Source organism: Salminus brasiliensis, chromosome 6, assembly GCF_030463535.1.
Source record: "Salminus brasiliensis chromosome 6, fSalBra1.hap2, whole genome shotgun sequence".
NCBI classification, from domain to species: Eukaryota; Metazoa; Chordata; class Actinopteri; order Characiformes; family Bryconidae; genus Salminus; species Salminus brasiliensis.
In genome coordinates, this window is record NC_132883.1 from 1,939,767 (window position 1) to 1,967,590 (window position 27,824).

The window sequence follows — 27,824 nt, forward strand, 5'->3', positions numbered from 1 at the left end:
CTGAAGGTTTCTCAAAGAACTTTAGAGGTTCAAACTGAAGAATCTTCAAAGGTTCCTCAAAGACCTTTAGAGGTTCAAACTAAAGAACCTTTGAAGGTTAATCAAAGAACTTTAGAGGTTCTAACTGAAGAACCTTCAAAGGGTTGCTCAAAGAACTTTAGAGGTTCAAACTGAAAAACCTTCAAAGGTTCCTCAAAGAACTTTAGAGGTTTAAACTAAAGAACCTTCAAAGGTTCAAACTGAAGAACCTTCAAAGGTTCCTCAAAGAACTTTAGAGGATCAAACTAAAGAACCTTCAAATGTTCCTCAAAGAACTTTAGAGGTTCAAACTGAAGAACCTTCAAAGGTTCCTCAAAGAACTTTAGAGGTTCTAACAGAAGAACATTCAAAGGTTCCTCAAAGAACTTTAGAGGTTCTAATGGAAGAACCTTCAGAGGTTCCTCAAAGAACTTTAGAGGTTCAAACTGAAGAATTTTCAAAGGTTCCTCAAAGAACTTCTACGTTTAACAGTGTGAGATGAAATCAGAGGAACAAACAGCTGCAAAATATCTGTAGAGAACGATGAGTTGGTGAAACACACACACACACACACACACACACACACACATATGCATATATTGAAATATATTATTCTGTAATCAGGATGGAATATTTACATATCATTGAAATAAATAGTTCATGTTAAATATATATATCGATCATATTCTCCTCAGGATGCAGATTATAAAAAGCAAAGCTGAACTCTATTTTGAAAGCATTTTAATATCAACACAAATTATGATAAATATATTTTAATCATACAATTACATTGCTACAGTGAATGGAAACATAAAGACTGGTAACTGCTGTGATTTGGAAGGCACTTCCTTGGAAAAAAAAATATTCACTCCAGAGTTTTTGGAGCTCCTTCTTCTGTAAGTTCAGGACCTAAAAGAGACACAAGAAGAAGAAAGACACGGATTATCTGAGCAGTCAATTACTTTTGTTCATGCACTGCATTCAGAGATTCATCATCACAACAATCCTCAAGGCCTGTTTTTGTCCGGCGGCGACGCACGACTGCCCGGACGTGGTCTCCATGGACACGCTTTAAAAAAAGTGTGGCGCATTAAAAGTTTAAAATTAGTTTCCGACACCGCTAGCTGTCATACGGGGACATAATGAGCTTTGAGACACTTCGTTGCTGATTCGCCTGTAATTACTGACTTAACTTGTCAACGGGCAATTGAGCACTTTCTAACGGGTTCCTGGGAAAACTAGGAAGAATAGCGGGAACAATGGCGTCAGGTTAAGCACTGTTCTTCACCACTCCTTCATTTGTCAATCAAGTCGTATTCTTCTGATTCTAAATAGAGGGACCTGTGATCCCTGACGCTGCTGATGTCACAACACAGACTGAAAACATTTCCTGTTAAAGCCTGAGCAGCGTCACACAATTACTAAATTAAAGAGCTGAAACTGTACCATAGTGAAAGTATGGTACTGTATCCCAATCTAGCTCAATTAAAGAGCTGAAACTGTACTATAGTGAAAGTATGGTACTGTATCCCAATCTAACTCAGTTAAAAGAGCTGAAACTGTACTATAGTGAAAGTATGGTACTGTATCCCAATCTAACTCAATTAAAGAGCTGAAACTGTACTATAGTGAAAGCATGGTACTGTATCCCAATCTAACTCAATTAAAAGAGCTGAAACTGTACTATAGTGAAAGCATGGTACTGTATCCCAATCTAACTCAATTAAAAGAGATGAAACTGTACTATAGTGAAAGTATGGTACTGTATCCCAATCTAACTCAATTAAAAGAGCTGAAACTGTACTATAGTGAATGTTATGGTACTGTATCTTAATCTAACTCAATTAAAGAGCTTAAACTGTACTATAGTGAAAGCATGGTACTGTATCCCAATCTAACTCAATTAAAAGAGCTGAAACTGTACTATAGTGAAAGTATGGTACTGTATCCCAATCTAACTCAATTAAAAGAGCTGAAACTGTACTATAGTGAAAGTATGGTACTGTATCCCAATCTAACTCAATTAAAGAGCTGAAACTGTACTATAGTGAAAGTATGGTACTGTATCCCAATCTAACTCAGTTAAAAGAGCTGAAACTGTACTATAGTGAAAGTATGGTACTGTATCCCAATCTAACTCAATTAAAGAGCTGAAACTGTACTATAGTGAAAGTATGGTACTGTATCTTAATCTAACTCAATTAAAGAGCTGAAACTGTACTATAGTGAAAGCATGGTACTGTATCCCAATCTAACTCAATTAAAAGAGCTGAAACTGTACTATAGTGAAAGCATGGTACTGTATCCCAATCTAACTCAATTAAAAGAGATGAAACTGTACTATAGTGAAAGTATGGTACTGTATCCCAATCTAACTCAATTAAAAGAGCTGAAACTGTACTATAGTGAATGTTATGGTACTGTATCTTAATCTAACTCAATTAAAGAGCTTAAACTGTACTATAGTGAAAGCATGGTACTGTATCCCAATCTAACTCAATTAAAAGAGCTGAAACTGTACTATAGTGAAAGTATGGTACTGTATCCCAATCTAACTCAATTAAAAGAGCTGAAACTGTACTATAGTGAAAGTATGGTACTGTATCCCAATCTAACTCAATTAAAAGAGCTGAAACTGTACTATAGTGGAAGTATGGTACTGTATCCCAATCTAACTCAATTAAAAGAGCTGAAACTGTACTATAGTGAAAGCATGGTACTGTATCCCAATCTAACTCAATTAAAAGAGCTGAAACTGTACTATAGTGAAAGTATGGTACTGTATCCCAATCTAACTCAATTAAAAGAGCTGAAACTGTACTATAGTGAAAGTATGGTACTGTATCCCAATCTAACTCAATTAAAAGAGCTGAAACTGTACTATAGTGAAAGTATGGTACTGTATCCCAATCTAACTCAATTAAAAGAGCTGAAACTGTACTATAGTGAAAGCATGGTACTGTATCCCAATCTAACTCAATTAAAAGAGCTGAAACTGTACTATAGTGAAAGCATGGTACTGTATCCCAATCTAACTCAATTAAAAGAGCTGAAACTGTACTATAGTGAAAGTATGGTACTGTATCCCAATCTAACTCAATTAAAAGAGCTGAAACTGTACTATAGTGAAAGTATGGTACTGTATCCCAATCTAACTCAATTAAAAGAGCTGAAACTGTACTATAGTGAAAGCATGGTACTGTATCTCAATCTAACTCAATTAAAATAGCTGAAACTGTACTATAATGAAAGTATGGTACTGTATACTAACGTGAGGGTAGTAGGGACTTAAATACCTTTAAAACATGCAGCTACATTAGTACTTTAGCATACCCTCATTTACCAAGACCAGTAAATAACCTTAATAGTCTATATGACAAAATCATCTCCTTTCAGTCTTTACTTCCATCACAGAATAGAAATACACCAATAAAATCAAAGGTTTGCTTTCTTAAACCCCCCTATTTCACTGGACACTGCCTGGTCTGAGACACACACTGCATGTGACACTGATCTGATTCTTGTGATTATTATTTGGACATTTCAGAATATTTGGTCCACAGATTTGTGTAAATTATAAAAATATAATATAATATAATTGTATTATAATTATGAATGTATAATTATATTTTTGCTGTTTTATTTATTTATTTTATTTACTTTTTGACATCATTTGAATTAGATCAATAGAAATGCTTTGTTGCAATATTTTTACACTGATTTTCTATTGAAGCCTCCTATAAAGCTGCTGTTTTGGAGATATGGGGCTTTTGAATGACAGTGACTATTTACAATGGTGGGCAATTTTTTTTGGCTGGCTGGCTGTCTCTGTGTCTCTGTCTCTCTGTCTCTCTCTCTCTCTCGACTATTAATGACAGGGTTGTGGGTTCGATTCCCGGGCTCTACAAGCTGCCACTGTTGGGCCCTTGAGCAAGGCCCTTCACCCTCTCTGCTCCCCAGGTGCTGGAGTTGGCTGCCCATCGCTCTGGGGGTGTGTGTGCTCACTGCCCCTAGTTCACTAGTGTGTGTGTGTGTGTGTTCACAACCACAGATGGGTCAAATGCAGAGGAACGTTAGTGTAGTGTAGATGCAGGTACATACAGAGCAGTAATGGTGAAAAGGTGTAAAGAGAAGTAGAAGATCAAGGATTAAGCTTAGTCCTAGATCATACATAGCATTGAGGATGTGAGGAGACCTTCCACTGGAGGAAAACTACAGTCTTCTAGGCTCAATCCCTGTCTGACAAACAGACCCAACGTGTGTAAAGCTGTGAAATCTGCACAGCGAATTTGAGGCGAGTGATCTCAAATCAAAGGGAATTCCCACAATTTAGACATTTCACACAATTTAAAATCCCCTACACATCATTTCGGTCCATCTGTGCAGTAACGGAAGCTTACACCTCACCTATGAGCATGGTGCTACCTGCATGCCTACATCATCCCACAGCAGGTAGAATCATTCAGTAGGCACGCTGTTCTCTGTGAATATGGGCTAAAGGAAACTGGCCTAGCTGGAAACAGCAGCACTAGCCATGTTAAAGCCTAGTGTTGATCCATTTAATCCGTGTTCATGGAGAACAGTGAGTCACGCAGCGTCAGAAACCACACGAGCGAGTCTTGGTGTCCCTACATCCCTACAAACGATCACAACACGAGAAGAAAAATGAAGCAGCCGTTAAGCACAAACGGGTTCTCATATGTTAGTAATCTGGTAGTTAAGGGAAAGCACTGCTGTGGAGGCCAGTTTCAAGGCCGCCCCCCCCCCTCCCTCGACATAAAGGAGTTCGATCTGCCTGTCTCCACCTCGGACACAGGAAACGAACCAGGTGGCTGTGATTACACATGGTGTTGCACCCTGAGCTCTCACAGAACGCAAGCTAACCTATCAAGTTACCCTGATTTGGCGCCATCAAAAGTACAGTTTGGGCACCGTGTTTGAACAGGAACAGGAAATGCAGATGAACAAACAACTCGTTTAGATGCATACTGAAGATATTTTCCTGCACATTTTAGACAAATTAGATGATTTGAATTTAGTAAATCATAACATATAATTATAATAACCTGTAATCTTACGTACATATGCATGAAGATATGAAGATAGGCCCACACACATACCCAAATCATACACATCAAATATTTTGATATTATTTAGGTTTTTTATTTAGGTCTTTTTATTATATTTAGAATCCTAGAATATTGTCAAATTGTGAAATTGTATATATTGTATTTATTGTCAGCCGCCGCCCACATGCCCAAATAAGGACTTCCTCCCCATTTGTGTTCATGTTTGGTTCTTTGTGTCAATTCAGGTTGATTGGGTTCATGAGTTACACCTGGGACTGGGGGATATTTAAGGAGCCTCCACACCACCATTGGGACCTCGAGGTTTCACGAGAGGTTCCCCGCACTGCAGAAGTGTGTTGAGGCCAGCTTCTGCTCAGAGTTCACGTTCGGGAGCATGTCACCCTGCTATCCACGTTTTTGCTCGCTCACGGCCAGGATTTACTGGCAACCCACGTCTCAGCTAGGCGACCCATGCTCACGGCAGGGCGCTGCGGTTCCAGGTTTGGTCTGCCTAGCCATTCTTGCTCAGTAGCTGGTCTCCCAGCTCAACCCCCAGTCCCAGGTTCGTTTTTGGTTGGCCCTCTTATTTGCCACGTTCAGGTTTTGGTTGATCACTGTGGTTCATGGTTTGCTGCTTATTTCCCTCAATTGCCCCCTTTTTTTTGTTTATCCCCTTGTGTTAATAAATCTGCTTGCTTTGACTCCATCTCTGTGAGTGTTCGTCCCATCTTGGTCTGGCCTAGCACACCATGACATTTATAAAAGCCTATATGGGCCTGTAAGCCCAGTATGTTATACTATTTTTGTTCTTATGAGTATTTTAAATTGTGTAGATAAATGTAACTAATCTTAAACTAACACCAAGCTGGTTTGTTTCATGTCCTTTTTGTTACATTTACTATTGTAGAACTCTACTCTGTACTGTATTCTTTAACTTTCTTAATAAAAAATCTGAATCAGAAATACTTTATTGATCCCAGGAGGGAAATTACAGTTGCTACAGTTGCAACCGTTCGTGCAAGAATAAACACTCTATAAATAAACATTATATAAAACAAAAATACATTTAGAAAAAAGAGAAAAATTGTATGAATTATAAATATTTAGGAAAGTAGCATATTGGCAATAACTGTGATAATGAATATGGAATGTTATTGCACACATTAAATTGAAAGACCATATTATTATTATTATTATTATTATTATTATTACACTTGGTCTACATTTGCATTGAAGGCCTTTAGCAGACGTTCTTCTCCAGAGCGACTCACAGCAGAGCTTCACTCAGAAAATAAATACCCTTATCTAGTAAAGTATCAGCTAGAATCCAGAAGCTCCTCTAATCTTAGACTCTACTAAACACAAGTCAATATGGAGACCATAATACTCTTCTCTTCGCCTGAGTACTCTCAGAAGAGGAGGGTCTTCAGTCTGGGTTTGAGGACACAGAGCGCTGGACTCTGCTGTTTAGACACCCAGGGGAAGTTCGTTCCACCACTTCAGTGCAGGACAGGACACATTTTTACACATCTGATTACATATATTTGTAGATTTACAGTGTAGATGCAGGTACATATAGAGCAATTATGGACAGAAGTTAAAGATCAATGATCCAGGATAAAGCCTAGTCCTAGACTACAAGGCATTGAGAAAGTGTGGAAATTTGCCAATGGAAGAAAATAGTCCCCAACTAGGTCAGAACACACCACTCCAGACCTGGTCTACATCAGCGTACACACCTGTACTCCTCCATTTACTCCATTCTGTTTTCTGTGTAATCGTTAGACTACATATTTATTTATTCTTATTTATTAGTACAGTGACTTAGCTCACACTAATCACCCTGACCCTGTCTGTGCACCCTTGTTTATTGTGCTTGCTCTATTGTTCCATGTCCCTTCTGCACCGGAGACTGAGCCTGACTGAGCGTTTGCCTGTATTAGCATAATGACAATAAAGGTTAATTGAATTAAATTGATTTGACTAGCATTTATGTTTTCCCAATATGTTAAATTCAGTAAATCAACAGTAATTATGTATTACAATATGCAGAATTATACTGTTGGTATAGGACGCCTACAACAAAAAATGTTTACCAAAGGTGCCAAAACTTCTGCACACTTCTCACTACCCGGCTTTAAAGTGTCTGTCAGATAAAGAACAGTGGTCGGCGCCATGCCCTGATGTCCGTTTCAGGGCTGTCCACCTAGTTCACAAACGAAAAAGCCTTAAACTTCATATACGCTATATGAAGACAAAAGTATTGGGACACCCACTTAATCACAGAATTCAGGTGTTTGATTCAGTCCCATTCAGCCACAGGTGTATAAAATCCAGCCTCTAGTCCTGCAGTCGGCCTTTCTTCCACACATCAGTGAAAGAACGGGAGGTTCTGAAGAGCTCACTGAACTCCAGCGTGGTTCTGTATGTAATAGGAGACACCTCTGCACCAACAACTACAAGTCAGCTGGTGAAATTTAGACCTTCCCTCCTAGATCTTCCTCCATCAGCTGTGAGTGGTGTTATTATTGAACAGTGGAAGAGTTTAGGAGGAACAGCTCACAGAGAGCAGCTCAGCCACCGAGTGTCTGTCAGACCACGTAAAGTTACAGAGCGGGGTCAGGGCCGAGTGCTGAGCTCAGAGCAGAGTGCAGAAAAGCCTCCAACTGACTCAGTAACTGCAGCAGAGCTCCAGACCTGCTACTGCTGGTAGAGCTTAGAGCAAAGGAGGACCAGCTCCAGATTAATAAAGCCTATGGGTTTAGAATGGGGGGTTATAAAAGCTCCTGTAGGTGAAATGTGGAGGTATCCCACATTATTCATTATGTACATTATATGTACAGTGGTGGTGAATGGACCCAGGGGTCTCCATGACTGTCACACAAATATAGCCACTTTATTTACTCTCCAAACCCACCAGTAAACCCACATGTGTCTTCTTACATATGTCAGCTTTATATAACCAAATCCAATCCAATCCAAATGGTTTCTTTGGGGACTATTTTGCCTCGGACTGACCTGCATGTATCCCTCCGCCATGAGCACATTTAAAGCCCATGTTAGCCCCAAACTCTTCTCAGAACTCTGGTAGAACAGTGTCTCAGGCATCAGGCAGCGTCTTCATCACCATTAGGTGAAGAACTTTCTGTGAGGAGATTTTATTAGAGCTTCAGACGTCTGCTTCCCTTCACCTCCACTGTAGAACTCCAGTTTCAACCATTTCAACCAGGTATAATCAGTGCATTTAAGCTGATCCAAGCTGATCCAAGCAGAGAATTCATTAAACATGCTACTTACATGTGGTTTTTATGGCTGTGCGCACAAGGGACTCATTGCTAGCCTTGTCAGCAATCTTGCACATCTTTTGTAGTCTGGGAAGACAAAAAAAACCCCAAAAAAACATCACCAAATTGTGAATAATTTCTCAGATTGATTCCCTTTCTTTGCATCACAAAGGTAGTCCTACCGAATACTACAGAACAATAAACCATATTCAGTTACTTCAATCTATTATCAGGTTATTAACACGTCGACTGACTTTAATGAAGCAAAGCCAAATAACGGTTCAGACTGAAGAACTGAAATCACCAACTCAACCTTTTCCATTTTGAACAGTGCATCATCTTCAGTTAACCCCTTAAACAGCCTTCCAGTGGGCCGAATTATTGCACACTTTAATCTCCAGAGAATAAACCCAGCAGCTTGTACAGAAGTCCCTGTAGGTACTGAGTAATACACCATAGTGTGTCATAAGCCTTGCTATGCTTTTTAAGACTTGAGGATTTATGTGGGTTTAGGAACCAAAAGCAGCTGTAATTCACTTTTACATAACCATTATTCAACTTCTCCTCCCCCCACTAAACAATCTGATAGTCTAATGTATTACTGTTATTGTAATTTTTAACTTTTACTGTTTAATTTTGTCTTGCACAATGTACTTTACACATGCACATGCACACAGTTGCAACCGTTTGTGTAAGAATAAACACTCTATAAGTAAACACTCTATAAATAAACACTCTACAAATAAACACTCTACAAATAAACACTCTATAAAAGAAAAATAAATTTAGAAAATTAACAAACAACTCGTTTGGATGCATACTGAAAATATTTTCCTCTACATTTTAGACAATTTAGATTATTTTCATTTAATAAATCATGACATATAATATGATTTTATACTGGAATTATATAACTGGAAATCAACAGGTACTTGAGCTCTGTACTGTCTTTTAACCTGTAATCTTACATACATATGCCTGAAGATAGGAAGATATGCCCACACACATACCCAAATCATACACAATAAATATTTTGATATTATTTGGGTTTGTTTCATGTCCTTTTTGTTATATTTACTATTGTAGAACAATGTAATGTATTTTTTACTGTCCAGTTGCGACCGTTCATGCAAGAATAAACACTATAAATAAACACTCTTGAGTCTTGTATATCAGTGTTCTCTTATTCTGTTTCTCTCTTTTTAGTTTGATATTTATAAGATTATGTCTGTAAATGGAAGAATTGCAAAGTAAGAATATCATTTTACAGTGTAATTGCTTGTTCTGCTGTGCATATGACAAACTCTTGAGTCTTGAATCTTGAATCTAATGCAAAAGTGTAAATTAGTTAAAAAGAATTACACTTGAATAAAAGTACATTACACACTAAAAATAAAGGTGCTACAAAAGGCCATAGAAGAACCACCTTTGGTTCCATAAAGAACCCTTTTTGTAATAGAGATGTGGCATTTAAATTGATGAAGAACCTTTTATATGTTGGTCTTTTAAAGGTTCCTCACACTCACACATCTCTACGACAAACATCTTTATGGTTCATTATGGATCCAAAAGTGGTTTGTCTATGGAACTGGAAATTGTGTCAAAAATGTGCAGAAAACTCTACACACTACAAACACACACTACACTCTACACACTACAAAAAATAAAGGCGCTCGAATGGTTCTTTGAGCAATTCAGAATCAAAATTCCGATTCTGAATCACTCAAAGAAACATTTGAAGCACCTTTTTTTCTGCACATTTTCGACACAACTTCCAATTATTTACTGAATTTAACCCACTGGAAAAAAAGTGCTTTACTTTACTTTTGCACATGCTTTTGCAATATGTTTAATTAACTAAATTAACAGTAATTATGCTTTAGAATGTGCAGAAGTGTGTCTCTGTAGTGGGTGTGGCTCATTTGCACTTTTTACCAGGGGTGCCCAAACTTTTGCACAATATATGTACATGCAATTTAGCTTCCTATTCCTGTATTATATCAAAAAAGCAAGCTGTATAACATGAATAGCATGAAGGGGTGGGGCTAAACCGCCACAGGCTGAATCAGTGGATATACCGTATGCAAATGCATTGTTTTTTATGACATCACAAAAACAATCAGGACGTATATGGGCTCCACGGACTTTATGGACACGTGAAACACCAGCAAAGGAATATTCAGGTCATGGAAATGATGAAGGCCCTTTAAAATTCCCAGATTTGAGTGGCCACTCATGCCACTGTGAGGGCGATTGGGTGAATGTGAGCCGAGGTGGGATGGTCACTGCAAATGGGCTTGTTTCTCTCCACCAGTAATACACTTGATGGACTCAAATGGACTAAAGTGGAGTCATGCTCTGAATGGTTCCACTTATAAAGGTCTCTGGGAGGCTGAAGCTTCCTGTTTCAAACACCATTATTCATTCTCTCTCTCTCTCTCTCTCTCTCTCTCTCTCTCTCTTTCTCTCTCTCTCTCTCTCTCTCTCTCTCTCTCTTTCTTTCTCTCTCTCTCTCTCTCTCTCACTCATATCTATCCTGTCTTTCGTTTGCGCTCTCTCGTGGCACATTTCATTCAGACAGTTAGACGAAAATGAGATGCAAAATGAATCTTGCACAAGTTACACAGCACTGTCCAACCCAAGATTCCTTGATGCTCATGGAGGCCTCACTTCACCTCACAACATACAGGACTTAAAGGATCTGCTGCTAACATTAGTCTTGGTGCCAGAGACCACAGGAGGACACTGTCAGAGGCCTCATGGAGAGCTGTTTTGGAGGCACGAGGGGATCAATCCTGTATACACTTTCATACTTTGAAAATGATCAGATGATCAGAACATGGTTGGAGAGGATTATTCTGGAGGAATCTGTCTTATTTAAACCTCAGGCGTTTAGTCTGGTCTGCTCTTGATGGTTGAAGTGAGAGGTGAAGAAGATCACCATCATAACCCGGATCCAGAGAGCTTTCTAAGGCCTTCAAAAAAGAAGGGTATATCAGAGGGTGCTTGAGAAAAATGAGAGCATCTGTCTAAAAATTAAAGCAGAAGCGGACCATGCAACATGACAATGACCCAAAACACTGGTCTAATAATTGAGGTTATTTCATCCAGACGGGGAAACACTAGCTTTTAGAGCATAGGGTGTACTAACTTTTTCCTCACAAGAAAACTGAATTTCAGTTCAATTCAATTTTATTTATATAGCTTCCGAGCCTCTTTTGAGAAAGCTAGTGGCAACAGTGGCAAGGAAAAACTCCCTTGAGGACAAAACCTTGAGAGAAACCAAGACTCAAAAGGGGAACCCGTCCTCCTCAGGTTGACACCAGATCATAATTAAAAGCAAAACAGGAATAAAAACAACAAAAAACCTAAACTGAATTAAGAAAAGAATGGTCAATGTGGCGTCAAGCCGAACAAGGTGAAAATGTGAGTGAGGTGAAAAAGTCCTGCAGGTAAACAGTCAGAAGCAGAGTCCTTTAGTGAGGTCAGAATGAATCAATGTCAGGCCCCAGGGCAGGACAGCGGGCAGCAGGGTAGTAGAGAGCCAGGTTGGAATAATTTCTATTAATTCAGTTTAAAAATGATGTTTAAAGACATTTCTGCAGTTGTGTGAGTTTAGTTAGATTGTCCAGATGTTTACGTATGTTCAAAAACAGTGCTTTTAATGGGGTGTCCTAATAGCTGACTGAGCTTTACTGAGCTTTACTGAGCGTATACCCTGAGCTTTCTTCTAATTTCACGGTTTGGTCCATCCATCATCATGTACATTTTTGTACAGGAACATTGAGTCACAGAAGCTAATAAGATATCTGGGGAAGCTCCAAAGATCCCAGCTGTTTCTGTGAAGATTCGCCCTTCTAAGACTTTCACAAGAGTTCTCCGCGGACGCCCGGGAATCACCCAAGAGGGCTGCGTGGACGCAGTCCGGACGATGTGACTGGAAGTGTTCTACGAAAACTAACAGAAACAAAGACAACACATGACATGACAACACAAAAACGATCCACTGGACCCTTATTCGGGACAGCTGCACCTGAAAAAAACCCCAAAAACAACGATTCCTCCATACAGAAATATGATTCAATTACAGGGAGAATCCACCCATTTCTCAACATTTCTGCACAATTCAGTGGCTGAGGTGTAAACATCCACAATGCCAACACACCAATCAGCCATAACATTAAAACCACTGGCAGGTGAAGTGAAGAACATTGATGAGCTGATCTGGTTCCAGTGGCTCCTGTCGAGGGGTGGATCTACATGGCAGTGAGTGTCAAGAACAGTCAGTCAGATGTTGCAGGAAAAATGAGCAAGATGAAGAATCTGAGACACCTTGACAAGAACCAAACTGTGATGTTCTAGACAATAACTGGGTCAGAACATCTCCAAAACATCAAGCAGGCCCTGTGGGGTGTCCCTGGTTCCTGGTCCGAAGAGGTCAGTAGCCTATCTGCAAAAAGTTCTCCTACACTGATAAAAGTATATGATCCTTGAGGTAGTTTTGGAGGTTCTTCAGTTGGAAACTGTGGAAGAACCTCATAAAAAGGACTTTGAGAATTTACTTTTCCTTGAAGGTTCCTCCACAGTTTCAAATTGAAGAACCTCAAAAAATTCCCAAAAGATCTCAGACTTTTAACAGTGTAGGAAGGGCAACAGGGTCATGGGTTCCTAAGACACATTGATACTCATAGAGGTCCCTACTCTCAACTTACAGGACACCTTCAGAGGTCTTGTGGAGTCCATGCTCTGATGGGTTAGAGTCTTGGTGTTTTGGTGGCATGAGGGGATCTATCTATATTAATACACAATATTAGGCAGGAGGTTTTAATGTTATGGCAGATATAGTCTTTAAATGTAATGTAGTGCCTCGGGCATCAGGCAGTGTGTTTCGTCAAATGTAATTTGATGGAATACGTTCTATGAGGAATCGTTTTAGAGGTATTAGGCTCTTTGGACCACTGGTTTCATTCACCCCCACTGAGAACAGTTCTGATTTGGTAAGCATCTCTAGAGCTTTATTATCTAGAACCATTTAATTATGCAGAAACCAGTGCAAATTGGTGGAATTCCCCATTAAACAAGACACAATACCTAAGACGGTTTGAGTGCTGATGAATCCTGACATCCCAACAAGGCCAATCACTTGTTCTTTCTCGCTCATTTTTATAGAAATTGAGGTACGCTCCGGATCTGGTCCTCATGAGCCACAGCACTGCACAGTGTAGTGTTCTCCCCACCCTGCCACACCTGACCCAGCTCAGCAGCTCGTTATCCCACTCCCTGAGCTAAAACAGGTGTGTTTCACAGGGGAAAACTCTAAAGCGTGGAGCGCTGCGGCCTTCCTGAGCCAACTCTCCATCCTGTTGCTGTGTGTGATCGGAGCAGCTGGAAGCAGCGTCCCCCGGGGAAGACCTTTCCCATTTCCCCCTGTTCTTCATTTTCTCTTTAATGAATTTTATTCTGACACACGGACTTCATCTCTGTCCTTGTTTTGGCGGCGGGGCAGGTGCTTGTGTAGAGGAGAACTCCCGGGCCTACCCAAGGGTGGGGAAGCACCCTGGGAGTTGCAGCATAACAGCATGTCTATAATCTATAAACCTAATCTATAACTGAACTTAGCTTCTAAATTGTTGTTGTTCACTGAACCAAACTGGATTTCACTGCAACACAATACTGATACATAACGTGCTTAACATTTGCACTAGGATTATTTGTACAGCAAATGTTTATATAATTTATAATTATATAATAAAAAATTTAATTTAATCTCTACATATATATTTTTTTACTTTTAGTACTTTTTATTCTTATTCTATTTATTGTTTAGTGTATTTTCATCTCTTAGTGTAATACTTGTCAACTTTAGCTTGTTTGTTACTTGTCATGCTTGTGTTGCTCACATCAAGTAAAATTCCTTGTATGTGTAACAAACTTGGTGAAATAATGAGATTCCGATGCCGTTTACATAGAAATGTGAATATAGATGATGTTCTGCATTTCTGATAGCCTCCACAAACAAACCAGAAGGCTAGACTGTTTTGAAATGACGGATCTAATCAAACCTCCCTCCACATTCCTCGGCACTGAGACCAAAAAATAATCACGTTAGAAATCACCGCTAAAATAACTGGGGTCATTTAACTCCTTAAACTATAAAGACCTACAGAAGATCTTCCATTCCTCCAGATTTCCATTTCTTATTCATATTTCATATTTACTTTATAACTTACTTTCTCTAAAACTGCAGCTTTGCAGAAGGAAAAAACTCCTTAACTTTCAATGGAAGTCAATGTAAAAATATTGTACTCCAGTTCATTTCTGAGAATTTCTATTGGTCCACTAATCATAAAGAACACCTGCCAGATTCACATTATGTCAAAAATGGCAAAATAATCGAGAGATACAAGGTTTCCGCAGGACAGCGAAGATTTCTCAGTTGTTATTGAAAGCTTCACAGCATATACTGGAAAGCCTTAAAGCTCAATTTCATAAAAAAAAAACACATCTAGCTCACTTTCCTGGCAAATATTACCCCTAAACAATCAATCCTCAGTCCATTCAGTCTGCATGAGAAAAATAAGCTGCAAAAAACAGCCAGGATTAAATAAACGTCCTTTGTGATGTCACAAAAATCAATGCAGTGCATTTACATAAAGTACATCCACCTACTCAGCCTACAGTAGCCTAACTCCACCCCCTTCACACTGAAGTTATAAAGAGTGTTTCACTCCTTAAAAGGCTGGGCTGGGCTGCTTTTGTGTGAGGTGCAATACAGGCCAACCAAGGTCATTTACATACAGTATTTACATCAGTCTTAAAGGCACAGTGACCAAAAAAGCCTGTTTAATTCTAAGCTAAATGGTAATTTTTAGCAAATTATGACTGTTTTTTAGACCATAAACCCAAAACAAATGCCAAAACTGGACTTCACAATCACAATACGAGAAAAATCTAGGACTTGTGAAGTTAAGGGACTTACAGTCTTAACCCCTTAATGCAGCTTAAGGCTTATTACACACTATGGTGTATTACTCAGTAGCTACAGGGGCTTCTGTACAAGCTGGTGGGGCTATTCTCTGGTAATAGAGGTTTGTATAGGCTGTTTAAGGGGTTAATGGACTAGTCCAGCTCAAAACAAGTACATAATTTCCCTCAAATGTTTCATACCTCAAATACAGGCATTTAGTCAAGATACAGTCAGTATTTTCTTCTTCATCTTTGCTCTGGAGCTACAGAGCTTTCATAGTAAATCTGAAAATAGTAAGGTGACTGATTGACCACATTTGGGATAACAGGGAAATTAGGTTTTTGGTGATATACCCATTTCAGATTAGTAAGCAAGTAAAAAAAACAAAAGCTAGAAGAAGAGCTGAAATGCATACGTACATGCTGGCCTTGCGCAATCCCTTGTGTTGTGGTAAATTCTATGAAAATGCGTCCTGCACTCGGACGAGAACTTGACTGGTCCTGCTTGAGAGAAAGAAAGTTTCTAATCAGGATTAAGATTTTGGCAAATTCAAGAACTTTAAGAGCATTAACGTGGAGATTAAAACAGGCCACGGGTGAGACAAAGTCCTATAAGTCCGCTATAGTCCTATAATTTCTCCATGCTTGACTGCAGCATTTCACAATTCAGTGGCAGGATATAAGAGACTGATGATGTCAGAGCTCTTTCTATCCTCTGTGTCTAAAACTGAGTCACCCCCCTTTAGTTGTGCAGAGACCCAAAAGGAAGAATTAGCGCACGTTAATGCTTGACATGACATTACAAAGAGGGCAGAGCCTTAACGATTTCAATAAAGCATGTCTAGCTCTTTGTGTGAGCTTCAGGATAATGGGTTTTTACACCAGTCACCGCAGCCAGGGGTGTTCGCTGGGGTTCTGAGAGGAATAATCAGCTTTTCACATGCTTTTCCTGGTGCTGGGCACACAAACGTTTGGCCACCCCAGTCAAAATGTCCTGTGAATACTGATAATAGTAGAAGGAAGATCTCCAAGAAACACGAAGTTAAGGAACATCTTAAGAAAATTAACTGTTACAGTAAACTGTAAAGACAACTGGTTGGACAATCCTTTACCTGTTACGGGATGGTCAGGGAGCAGACCCAAGTGCAGAGAGGAAAGCCTGTAGGCCTTATGTGATATAAGGATGTGGTTAATGTGATTGGGGTGCTTTTGTATCCTGTGGGAGAACTTGTCCTCCCAGCTGTGTTTGCACCAGCAATCCTGGCAAGGGAGGTCCAACACCTTACCACTGTGCCATCAACAAGCACAGGCAATAGGTGGAGTTGCACCTCTTAAAACAATGAAATAAAAAAGATGGAAAAACCAAACAAAGGAGACGCCAAGATGGCGTAGCTCAGACTTAGGACAGTTAGCACTAAAACAACCGAAGAAAAACAAGTAAATGCAGCTCTCTCAAATGATCAAACAAAAGATCAAAGCTCTCTTTGAGCTGCGATATCTTAATCTTCTTTCTTCTACAACCCTGTTATCTTTTTTTTCTTTGATATTTTTCTTCTTTTTAAACTCCTTTCTTTCCAGTCACCCCTCGACAAAGGTGAGACAGACAAGTGCCGTTTCTCACAGCCTTAAATGCTGTGACCACCAGGTGTGTCTGATTACCCCTAGGATTTCTGGGGATTGGAGTTCCCTTGGGTAATAGTGCTCGCTGCCGTCGCCCTCTGCTGATAGGCGGCGGCAGACACTGACTCCTTACATTACCAGTGTTTTATGGCGAATCTAACCAAAATGTATGTCCCACTTTTTATGTCCCAGGTTAGCATTGTTGGTATTGTCCTAGGTTAGCATTGTTAGCGATACCAGTTAATATGCATTGTACCAAATAAACAACCTACACAATGATTCCAAGAAAGCATGTCTAACTCTTAGTGTGAGCTTCGGGATCATGGATTTTTACACCAACCACTGCAGCCAGGAGCTGGGCTGAAACACTCCTTGCAACATCAGTCTGAATTACGAGAGCTAAATTAAAAATCTGTCCAAATATTTGTGGACACCCCTTCTAATGAATGCATTCAGCTCCTTTGAGCTGCACCCATTGCTGACACAGATGTGCAAATGCACACACATACAGCTTGTCTAGGACCTGTAGAGAAGTACTGCCATCAGAATAGAACTCTCTGGAGCAGATCAACCATAATGAACCTATTGGCACCATGCTGCCTAATGCCAGGCGTGGGCTACAGGGGTATAAAGCCCCCCAGCATTGAGGAGCTGTGGAGCAGTGGAAGAACTGTGTTCTCTGGAATGATGAATGGTGGAGCTCCATCCAGAACTTTTGAAATGAGCTGGGGAGCTGGGGATGATGAGGTAGGGTGGAGATCATTCAACATCCTGATGTCACTGGTATAACTAACGCTCTTGTCACTGAATGCAATCAGTCAAATCCTCACAGCAATGCTCCTCCAAAAATTTAGTAGAACATCTTCTTCTCTGTAGTAGAGACAGTTACTCCAACAAAAGCAGGATCAGCTCTTTTTAATAGCCTTGATTTCAGAAGAAACGATAAATGAGCAGGCGTCCCAATACCTCTGTCCATATAGTGTATTTCACAAATTCAGCCCCCCCTTTCTGTCAGTGTAATTTGTGTATTCGGGGTGAGGTGTGGATACTCTGGGTATTTTCCGCTCTTGGCGTGGTGAAGTGGGCCGTTAAAAAGGCAGTAAAGAAGGCTGTTCTTTTAATGCTATGTTCTGTGTCTCTGACAGGTGATTGGCTGAAGCGCTGAACTGAGGTCAGCAGAGGTGATGTAACTGGCCGAGCGTAAGCTCTTGTTTACAGATATGAAATTGGCCCATGTGGCTGTAGGGCTCAGTGCCGAAACACTGTGTAAGCCAGCTCTGCAGTGTGCTCGCACTGTTCTACGCCCCAGAACTGCACCCTGACCCGACTGACGAGGCAGCACGAAGATGTGGCATGAGCTTTAGACATGAATGGATTAGAGGTTTCTTACCTGTAAAATGCTTTATGAACTTGTCTTTTACGCTTACGTCTCTCGGCACAATCTCTGAAAAGAGACACAATAGAAAAACGTTAAAAACAAAAACAAAGGATCCTGTAAGAAAATACTCCTGTCACACTGTGAACGCAGAGGTGTTCAGGTGAATAATTGAATACATCACAATACCTGCACAACAGAGGCCTACAGGAGGTCGTTCTCATTTTTCTTTCTCTTTGTCCTAAATGTATTTTATTTTATATAGTTTATAGTATAGTGTGTTTATTTTGTATAGTTTAATTTATAGAGTGTTTATTTTATAGTCTTTATTTTATAGAGTGTTTATTTATACAGAGTTTAATTTATAGCGTTTATTTTATAGTGTTTATTTTATAGTGTTTATTTTATAGTTTTTATTTTATAGAGTCTTTATTTTATAGTGTTTATTTTATAGTGTTTATTTTATAGAGTGTTTATTTATAGAGTTTAATTTATATAGTGTTTATTTATACAGAGTTTAATTTATATAGTGTTTATTTTATAGTTTTTATTTTATAGAGTCTTTATTTTATAGTGTTTATTTTATAGAGTGTTTATTTTATAGTGTTTATTTATAGAGTGATTATTTTATAAAGTAAATATTTTATAGTGTTTATTTATAGAGTATTTATTTATACAGAGTTTAATTTATAGAGTGTTTATTTTATAGTGTTTAATTTATATAGTGTTTATTTATACAGAGTTTAATTTATATAGTGTTTATTTTATAGTTTTTTTTAATAGAGTCTATTTTATAGAGTGTTTATTTTATAGTGTTTGTTTATAGTGATTATTTTATAAAGTAAATATTTTATAGTTTTTATTTATAGAGTGATTATTTTATAGAGTAATTATTTTATAGAGTCTTTATTTTATAGTGTTTATTTATAGAGTTTAATTTATACAGTGTTTATTTTATAGTCTTTATTTTATAGAAAAGACAATGCCAATGTCCAAATTCAGCATCCAATCATTCAGCTGGGCTCACTGTTGTCCAGTAAAAGCATATAAAGCACATAGGTCACTAAATCAGCACCAAGACGGAGGCATTTGGGGGAATAAATCCACAAACACAGTGTTTATGGTGTAAAAACGACAGAATAAAGCACTCAAGCTCTACCACACAGCCCTCAAATATCTCTGGATATTAAAATACACTCACATATAGTAAATAATGATGTCCCAAGCCGCACACTACTACACTCAGTATTTAGTAAAAAGGAGTGTACCACTAGTAGAAGTGCTTTCAGCAGTGTAGTATGTAAACTATAGAAGCCCCAAGCTGTACACTCAATTGACAAAAGTTTTGGGACACCTGCTCATTCACTGAGGATGTTGGCTGATCACTACCTGAGCTCAATCTCAACTCCCCAACTTATCCCAAAGGAATTGGATGGAGCACGACCATCCGTCATTCCAGACAACACAGTTCTTCCACTGCTCCACAGCTTGGCAATGCTGGGGGGCTTTATAAATACCCCTCTAGCCCACGGCTGGCTTTAGGCCGCATGGTGCCAATAGGGTCATCAAAGTTCATCAGCTCCAGAGAGTCCTATTCTATTGGCAGTACTTCTTTTCTACAGACACTAAACAAGCTCTGTATGTGCATTTTCACATCTGTATCAGCAATGGGTGCAGCTTAGAAGGGGTGTCCACAAACATTTGGATACATTATGTATCGTCTGTTGTCAGACCTACAGTCTGAACTCCAACACATTCATTCTCTCCATATTACCCCTCGTCAGATTATGATCAGGCTGAGCAGAGTTAATGACACACTCTTCTCGCCATGACACATTTCAGACACAGACGCCGCTACGCCGGGATGACTAAACATTTTGACGCAACCCGTTGTAGGAAGAGAACAGGTACACATTAGGAGCGCAATCCCAGGTGGTTAACCCAGCCCCCATTAAATCTGCACCAGGCTTGGGGTCCTCGCTAATGATGAGCAATCTGTGGCCTGGCTGACCCAAGCACACTGCGCCCCCCTGAGAAGATCCCCACTGCAGCGCAGGAGCCGGCTGCAGTAAGGAGATTATTGCTCTCAGTGTTGTAATGCCTATCAATGTCAGATGCACAAATCCATGCTGCTGCTAATTTTATCCTCTTCTTCCAGACGGAGGGATAACTCACTCTGTGTTATGAATGAAACTGAGACGGCTGCTTAGTTCACTGCCTAGTTCATTAATGCTAAGTGTTTATATTAGGCCTCAACTCATATTTTGCTTTGCTGATATTGTTGCTGGCAGAATTCGAACCTAGGACTTGTAAACTTAAAAAAAGGGTGTATAGAGCAAGACGTTCCATTATTTTATAAATATATATTATATTATTACAAATAATAAGCAGGAAGCAGCGATATAGTCTAATTTATTTGCTTTGCTGATATTGCTTTGCTGATATTGGAAACCTATGGTTTGTCAGTATCTATTAGAATACGGCCAATGATTACAGACTGGTTTTGTTACTGGCAGAATTCGAACCTAGCAAATCCAATCCTGGTCCTGGACATGTTTGTGGTTCCTCTGTTTTGGAGCTCTGTTCAGCTCAGTAGACACGTCTTCCCGAGGTAAATGAGTGGGCTCAGGTGTGCTAGGGGCAGAGCAGCCACTAAAATATGCAACACAGTGGGCCTCCAGGACCAGTGGTACTCAGCCCTGGTCCTGGAAGCCCACTGTCTAAGGCAGTGGTACTCAGCCCTGGTCCTGGAGGCCCACTGTCTAAGGCAGTGGTATTCAGCCCTGGGCCTGGAAGCCCACTGTCTAAGGTCTCCAGGACCAGGGCTGAGTACCACTGCCTTAGACAGTGGGCTTCCAGGACCAGGGCTGAGTACCACTGCCTTAGACAGCTGTGCCGGGAGGAGTAATATGAGCCCCCTGTTTAACAGTGATACAGGACTGCGGTGGGTCAGTACCTACAAAAGGGCACCAAGTAAGGACAACCGGTGAACCTGGGCCAGGGTCATGAGCGCCCAAGGCTCACTGATGCTCTTGGAGGTCGCACCTTTCAACTTACAGGACTTTCAACTGAAGGATCTGCTGCTAATGTCTTGGTCTTGGTGCCAGATCCCACAGGACACAGAGAAAGCACTACAGAAGACAGTGGGCCTTCAGTACCAGGGCTGAGTACCACCGCCTTAGACAGCTGTGCCGGGAGGTGTAATATAAGCCCCCTGTTTACCTATAATACAGTGATACAGAATACAGCTGCGCAGAATATTCAAAAGGAGACACTGGAAGACAGATATGCTAATTAGGATGTAAATTATGAATAACTATATTTGAGGCCTGTTTCAGTTCCAAGGTAGAGTCATTCATTCATTATAGACTGTCTCCACTGCCCAGGGAAGAAGGCTTTCTACTAGATTTTGGAGGAGCATTGTTAAGCATTAGTGAGGTCCCCCCCCCCTACTTCATCATCCCCAACTCCCCAACTCATCCCATCTGAAAGTACTGGATGGAGCTCCACTACCATCATTCCAGAGAACACAGCTCTTCCACTGCTCCACAGCTACTCAATGCTGGGGGGCTTTATACCCCTCCTCTAGCCCATGCCTGACATTATTAGGCAGCATGGTGCCGATAGGTTCCTCAGTATTTACCTGCTCCTATAGACTAGACAAGCTGTGTGTGTGCATTTGCACATCTGTGTCAGCGATGGGTGCAATTTAAAGTAGCTGAATGCACTCATTAGAAGGGGTGTCCACAAATATTTGGACATATAGTGTATAAGTCAGTCTTTAACTCATTTGCCCCCACAATGTATCCCCCACTGTACAAAAGTTTGGAATCAGGGTTTTTAATGGAATGAAGCCAGTATTAAGGATATGCATGGCATGATGCGACACTCTAGGACCCTGACTCTCTATAATGAAGAACCACTTGTAAACTCAAAAAAAAAAGGGTTGTATATAGCAAGACGTTATATATTAAAATATATTCAAATATATAAAATATATATTATATAATTACAAATAATAAGCAGGAAGCAGCGATCAAATTTAAGTATTTATTTATTTATTTATTTATGTATTTATTACAGGTGTCTCGGAAAAGTACTAATATCTTGAGACACATAACTTGGCAGAAAAATGAATAAACATATCAGTACATATACATATAGTTATATCAGTACAGTATTTCATTTACAGTGCATCCGGAAAGTATTCACAGCGCTTCACTTTTTCCACATTTTGTCAGGTTACAGCCTTATTCCAAATTGTATTAAATTAATCTCTTTCCTCAAAATTCTACACAAAATACCCCATTATGATCATGTGAAAAAAGTTTTCTTGAGAGTTCTGAAAATTTATTAAAATTAAAAAACAAAGAAATCATATTTACATAAGTATTCACAGCCTTTGCTTAATACTTTGTAGAACCACCCTTGGCAGCAACTACAGCCTCAAGTCTTTTTGAATATGATGCCACAAGCTTGGCACACCTCTCTTTAGGCAGTTTTGCCCATTCTTCTTTGCAGTACCTCTGAAGCTCCATCAGGTTGGATGGGAGACGTCTGTGCACAGCCATTTTCAGATCTCTCCAGAGATGTTCAATCGGATTCAAGTCTGGGCTCTGGCTGGGCCACTCCAGGACATTCACAGAGTGGTCCTGAAGCCACTCCTTTGAGATCTTGGCTGTGTGCTTCGGATCGTTGTCCTGCTGAAAAATGAACCGTCGCCCCAGTCTGAGGTCAAGAGCGCTATGGAGTAGGTTTTCATCCAGGATGTCTCTGTACATTGCTGCATTCATCTTTCCCTCTATCCTGACTAGTCTGGCAGTTCCTGCTGCTGAAAAACATCCCCATAGCATGATGCTGCCACCACCATGCTTGACTGTAGGGATGGTATTGGCCTCGTGATGAGCAGTGCCTGGTTTCCTCCAAACATGACGCCTGGCATTCACACCAAAGAGTTCAATCTTTGTCTCATCAGACCAGAGAATTTTGTTTCTCATGGTCTGAGAGTCCTTCAGGTGCCTTTTGGCAAATTCCAGACGGGCTGCCTTGTGCCTTTTACTAAGGAGTGGCTTTCGCCTGGCCACTCTGCCATACAGGCCTGATTGGTGGATTGCTGCAGAGATGGTTGTCCTTCTGCAAGGTTCTCCTCTCTCCACGGAGGAACGCTGGAGCTCTGACAGAGTGACCATCGGGTTCTTGGTCACCTCCCTGACCAAGGCCCATCTCCCCCGATCGCTCAATTTAGATGGCCGGCCAGCTCTAGGAAGAGTCCTGGTGGTTCCAAACTTCTTCCATTTACGGATGATGGAGGCCACTGTGCTCATTGGGACCTTCAAAGCAGCAGAAATGTTTCTGTATCCTTCCCCAGATTTGTGCCTCGAGACTATTTTGTCTCGGAGGTCTACAGACAATTCCTTTGACTTCATGCTTGGTGTTTGCGCTCTGACATGCAGTCAACTGTGGGACCTTATATAGACAGGTGTGTGCCTTTCCAAATCATGTCCAATCAACTGGATTTACCACAGGGGGACTCCATTTAAGCTGTAGAAACATCTCAAGGATGATCAGTGGAAACAGGATGCACCTGAGCTCAATTTTGAGCTTCATGGCGAAGGCTGTGAATACTTACGTAAATGTGATTTCTTAGTTTTTTATTTTTACTAAATTTTCAGAACTCTCAAGAAAACTTTTTTCACATGGTCATAATGGGGTATTTTGTGTAGAATTTTGAGGAAAGAGATTAATTTAATACAATTTGGAATAAGGCTGTAACCTAACAAAATGTGGAAAAAGTGAAGCGCTGTGAATACTTTCCGGATGCACTGTATATTTCATTTATAATTGACTGCAGTGAAAACATGTGAAATATTGCACCTAACCTGTAATCTGCAATTACCTTCTGTTGTGTAGTTTAATGAATATACACTTATTATATATCTTATAATAAATAAAAAAGGAGATAAATATATATATATATATTTTAATAATTAAAAATTAATAAAAAATTATATATATCTACTTAATATATATCACATTTTTAAACATATAAATATACCATATTATCACAGTTCTATCAATGTCTATATTTTTGATTCTTTGTTTTTCTTCTATAGAGTCTTTATTTATAGTGTTTATTTATATAGTGATTATTTATAGAGTTTATTTATATAGTGATTATTTTATAGAGTTTATTTTATAGTGTTTAATTTATAGTCCATATATATATATATATATATATATATATATATATATATATATATATATATAGTATTTATTTATTTATTTATTTATTTATTTATTTATTTATGTACATTTTGTTTTTAAACTGACACACAGAATAAAATAATTGCACAGAAAGCAGATTTCAAATACTCTCCCATATCTGGTAATAACAAAATAAACGAAAAGTGATTCCAAACTTATGAACGACAGTCAGCTCTATTCATCTGTGCTGGAATTGAGGACAGTAGACAGTAAGTATAGATTTAGTGGTATTATGATCAGGTCTATAAGCATGTACCTGCACCTGAGTCTTATGCAAGAGTGCTGCAGGTGTGTGTGGACGTTCGGGCCTGGCAGCGAGACAACACAGGTCATGTGTAGACCCGCTCGGATTATCCAGAGGTCCCATATATGCTCATCAATTACGAGCTGTCTCGCCTCGCATGTTTCCACCGTGTTTCTAATTAACTGAACTCGACTGTAGAAGGAAAACTCTTTAAACAGAATCCAGCTCAGAGAGAGCAGATGTCGGCAGGAGGACTCCACTTCCCCTGCAGCATATTTCTGTGTAATCATCGACAGGGTAACTGCGCCTTCCTCCGTTTAATTTATTTTTACAGCTGAAAACTGACCAAGGCTGAGTGTGCTTGGCTAACGGCAAACCTCAAAAATGACATACACACACACACACACACACACACACACACACACACACACACACACACATACCACAGGAGCATTTGTTTTCATTTTGCAATCAAAACAATGCTGAGAGCTTTGTAAAGACACCCCATATCCCAACACACTGTCTGATACTGTTTGTGGACAACATATCAGTAATAAATCAACATAAACCTATTGGCGCCATGCTGCCTAATGCCAGGCGTGGGCTAGAGGGGTGTAAAGCCCCCCAGCATTAAGGAGCTGTGGAGCAGTGGAGGAACTGTGTTCTCTGGAATGATGGTGGCGGAGCTCCATCCAGTAGTTTTGGGATGAGTTGGGGAGTTGGGGATGATGATGAGGTGGGGTGGTGATCAGGATCCAACATCCTGACCTCACTAACACTCTTGTCACTGAATGCAATCAATCAAATCCCCACAGCAATGCTCTTCTCTGGACAACAAAAGCAAGATTAACTCTTAATTTTTAAAACCTTGGATTGCAGAAGACACAATGAGTAAGCAGGTGTCCCAAAACTTTTGTCAATATAATGTAGAATCAGATGTGAAGGGAAAGTGACAGTAGCCTCAGTGCAGCCTATAACAGCTTTTTGGTGACTGTGATGGCATCACTAGCTGAACGGCTTTACAGTTTTGCAATTAGGCCTGAAAAGTGTGTAATATACAGTCAAGGTCGAAAATGTTGGCACCCCTGCTCTTCAAAAAGCACCCAGAAATGGTTGAAGATGAAGCGCTTGGACAGCTCTGAAGTGGCCGGCAGTGAGCCCAGATCTAAATCCTATGAGCACCTGTGGAGAGGTCTCAAAACAGCAGCTGGAAGAAGGCACCCTTCAAATCCAGGAGATCTGAGAGATCTGGAGCAGTTGAGAAAAGGGGAGTGGTCCAACATTCTAATAGGAGGTGTAAGAAATCATTCATGGTTAAGTTTGTAGACACCTACTCCTCCAGAGTTCCTTATGAAATCAAGGCCAATAATAGGGCTATAGGGTTTTCTCTATGCTTCTGCGCTGATAATGGATTATTAGTTATCGATAGGGATGTCTCAATCCGATCCAGTGGATCAGGATCAGGGCTGATCCAGGCATATTGTAATGGATCGGGTATCGGCTATTTTAATCCTGATCCAGCTCAGAGTCTTTTATTTTAACCACAATGTTCAGAGCGCAGTCTGCCGACCTCAAGCCTCCATTAACGGCTATTATAGCTCCAGCTGGCTGCAGCAGCAGCAGTGCGGACGTTCTCAGAGGGTAAATAAAGTAGTTGAGGTTCTGCAGTGTGGAGCTATTTTACAGTGGAACCTGAAAACAGACCATAATATCTGACCCTTTATAAAACTCTCACTGAAACGCTCCGTTTTACCAGCGGGAGAACCGCAGAACCGGCACTCGCCTTTCTCTGTTTATAAGCCAGAACCCATTCAGGACTGTGTGGAGGCTAACGCTAATGCTAACACACACTCTCGCTATAGAAACCCCAATCACACACACAGCACATTCACCCACTATAAACCAGCTATTACACACCAGTAGACCAACAACAACCACGGATACCAGTCCAGAGTGTGTACCACTACACACACTCTCTCTCACACACACACTCTCACACAGGGAGTGATTAGACTGCAGTGTGGTAAAGGAGCTGGGAGCTGATTGGTCAGGGAGGAGATCAGACTGGATTATCAGATATTAAACACTATAAAACAGTGATTTTAAGAAAAGTCTGACTAAACTAAATCAGTCAGTCCAGAAAGTCTGATTATAGAATCTGATCCTGAAAATAAAGGATTTTACTGATCAGATTAATCAGCAGCTCGTCTGATCTCAACTGTGGAGCTGGATTATTATTTATATACACACACAGATTGGATCGGCATCCTGAGTGGGTTATCTGAGAGGTACTGGCTGGGATTGGTATTGGTATAAGGCCACAGGGCTATGGGCTTTATACCCCATTGGACATAGTGGCCCCTGCTCTAACAGACCTACTAAACCTGGCAATTATCAAATCAAATCAAATTTTTATTTGTCACATACATAGTAATACACAGTATAACTTGCAGTGAAATGCTTTTTTGACAGTCTGCCCACATCAAAGCTATTCAATAAAGAATAAACTGAAACTTAACTTACTGAAATAAAGTGCAAAAGTGCAAAAAAAAAAGAAGTTACATTTAAGTTAAATTTAAGTTAAAAATAAAATATAAAAATATGAAAATATAGAAATAGCTAGATGTGGTCAGAGCAGTCGTTACGGCGGCCGTCATCAGCGGCGCCATCTTAATTAACAGGTGAGCTGAATCAGCTCAAGCAAAATACTGCCCACCGGAACTGCCCACCCCTGCTTTAGACTCATGGGTGGCTGCTCCAGAGCGTCCGATTATATTATCAACGCTTTTTTATAGCAATTAAACAAGCTGTGCCTGCACAGCTAAATGCCTGGGTCAATAATGGGTGCACCCTAGCAGGTTGAGAGTGCCAATGATTTAGTCCAGTCCATTTCTGGAGTCCTGTGTGGAACGGTATCAGATTTGAGCCTTTTTGACGTTTCCTGGTGTTCTTCCAATGCAAACAAAAGAAATAAACATGTGAAT

General features: G+C 40.0%; 1 protein-coding gene across 2 annotated transcripts in view; it reads right to left on the reverse strand.

Annotated features, from left to right (window-relative positions):
* Positions 1-815: 815 nt before the first annotated feature.
* Positions 816-27,824, reverse strand: part of alkal1 (ALK and LTK ligand 1) — a 41,564-nt gene continuing 14,555 nt past the window's right edge. The window contains exons 3-6 of one of the 2 annotated variants that reach the window (XM_072680765.1): positions 18,348-18,401; positions 15,758-15,838; positions 8,385-8,458; positions 816-927 (exon numbers count right to left, since the gene is read on the reverse strand). In XM_072680765.1, the coding sequence (XP_072536866.1) occupies positions 8,394-8,458; positions 15,758-15,838; positions 18,348-18,401 (200 nt within the window). In that variant the 3' untranslated portion in view covers positions 816-927; positions 8,385-8,393. Of the gene's footprint in view, positions 928-8,384; positions 8,459-15,757; positions 15,842-18,347; positions 18,402-27,824 lie in introns of both variants that reach the window. The other variant, XM_072680764.1, reaches the window with a different exon arrangement.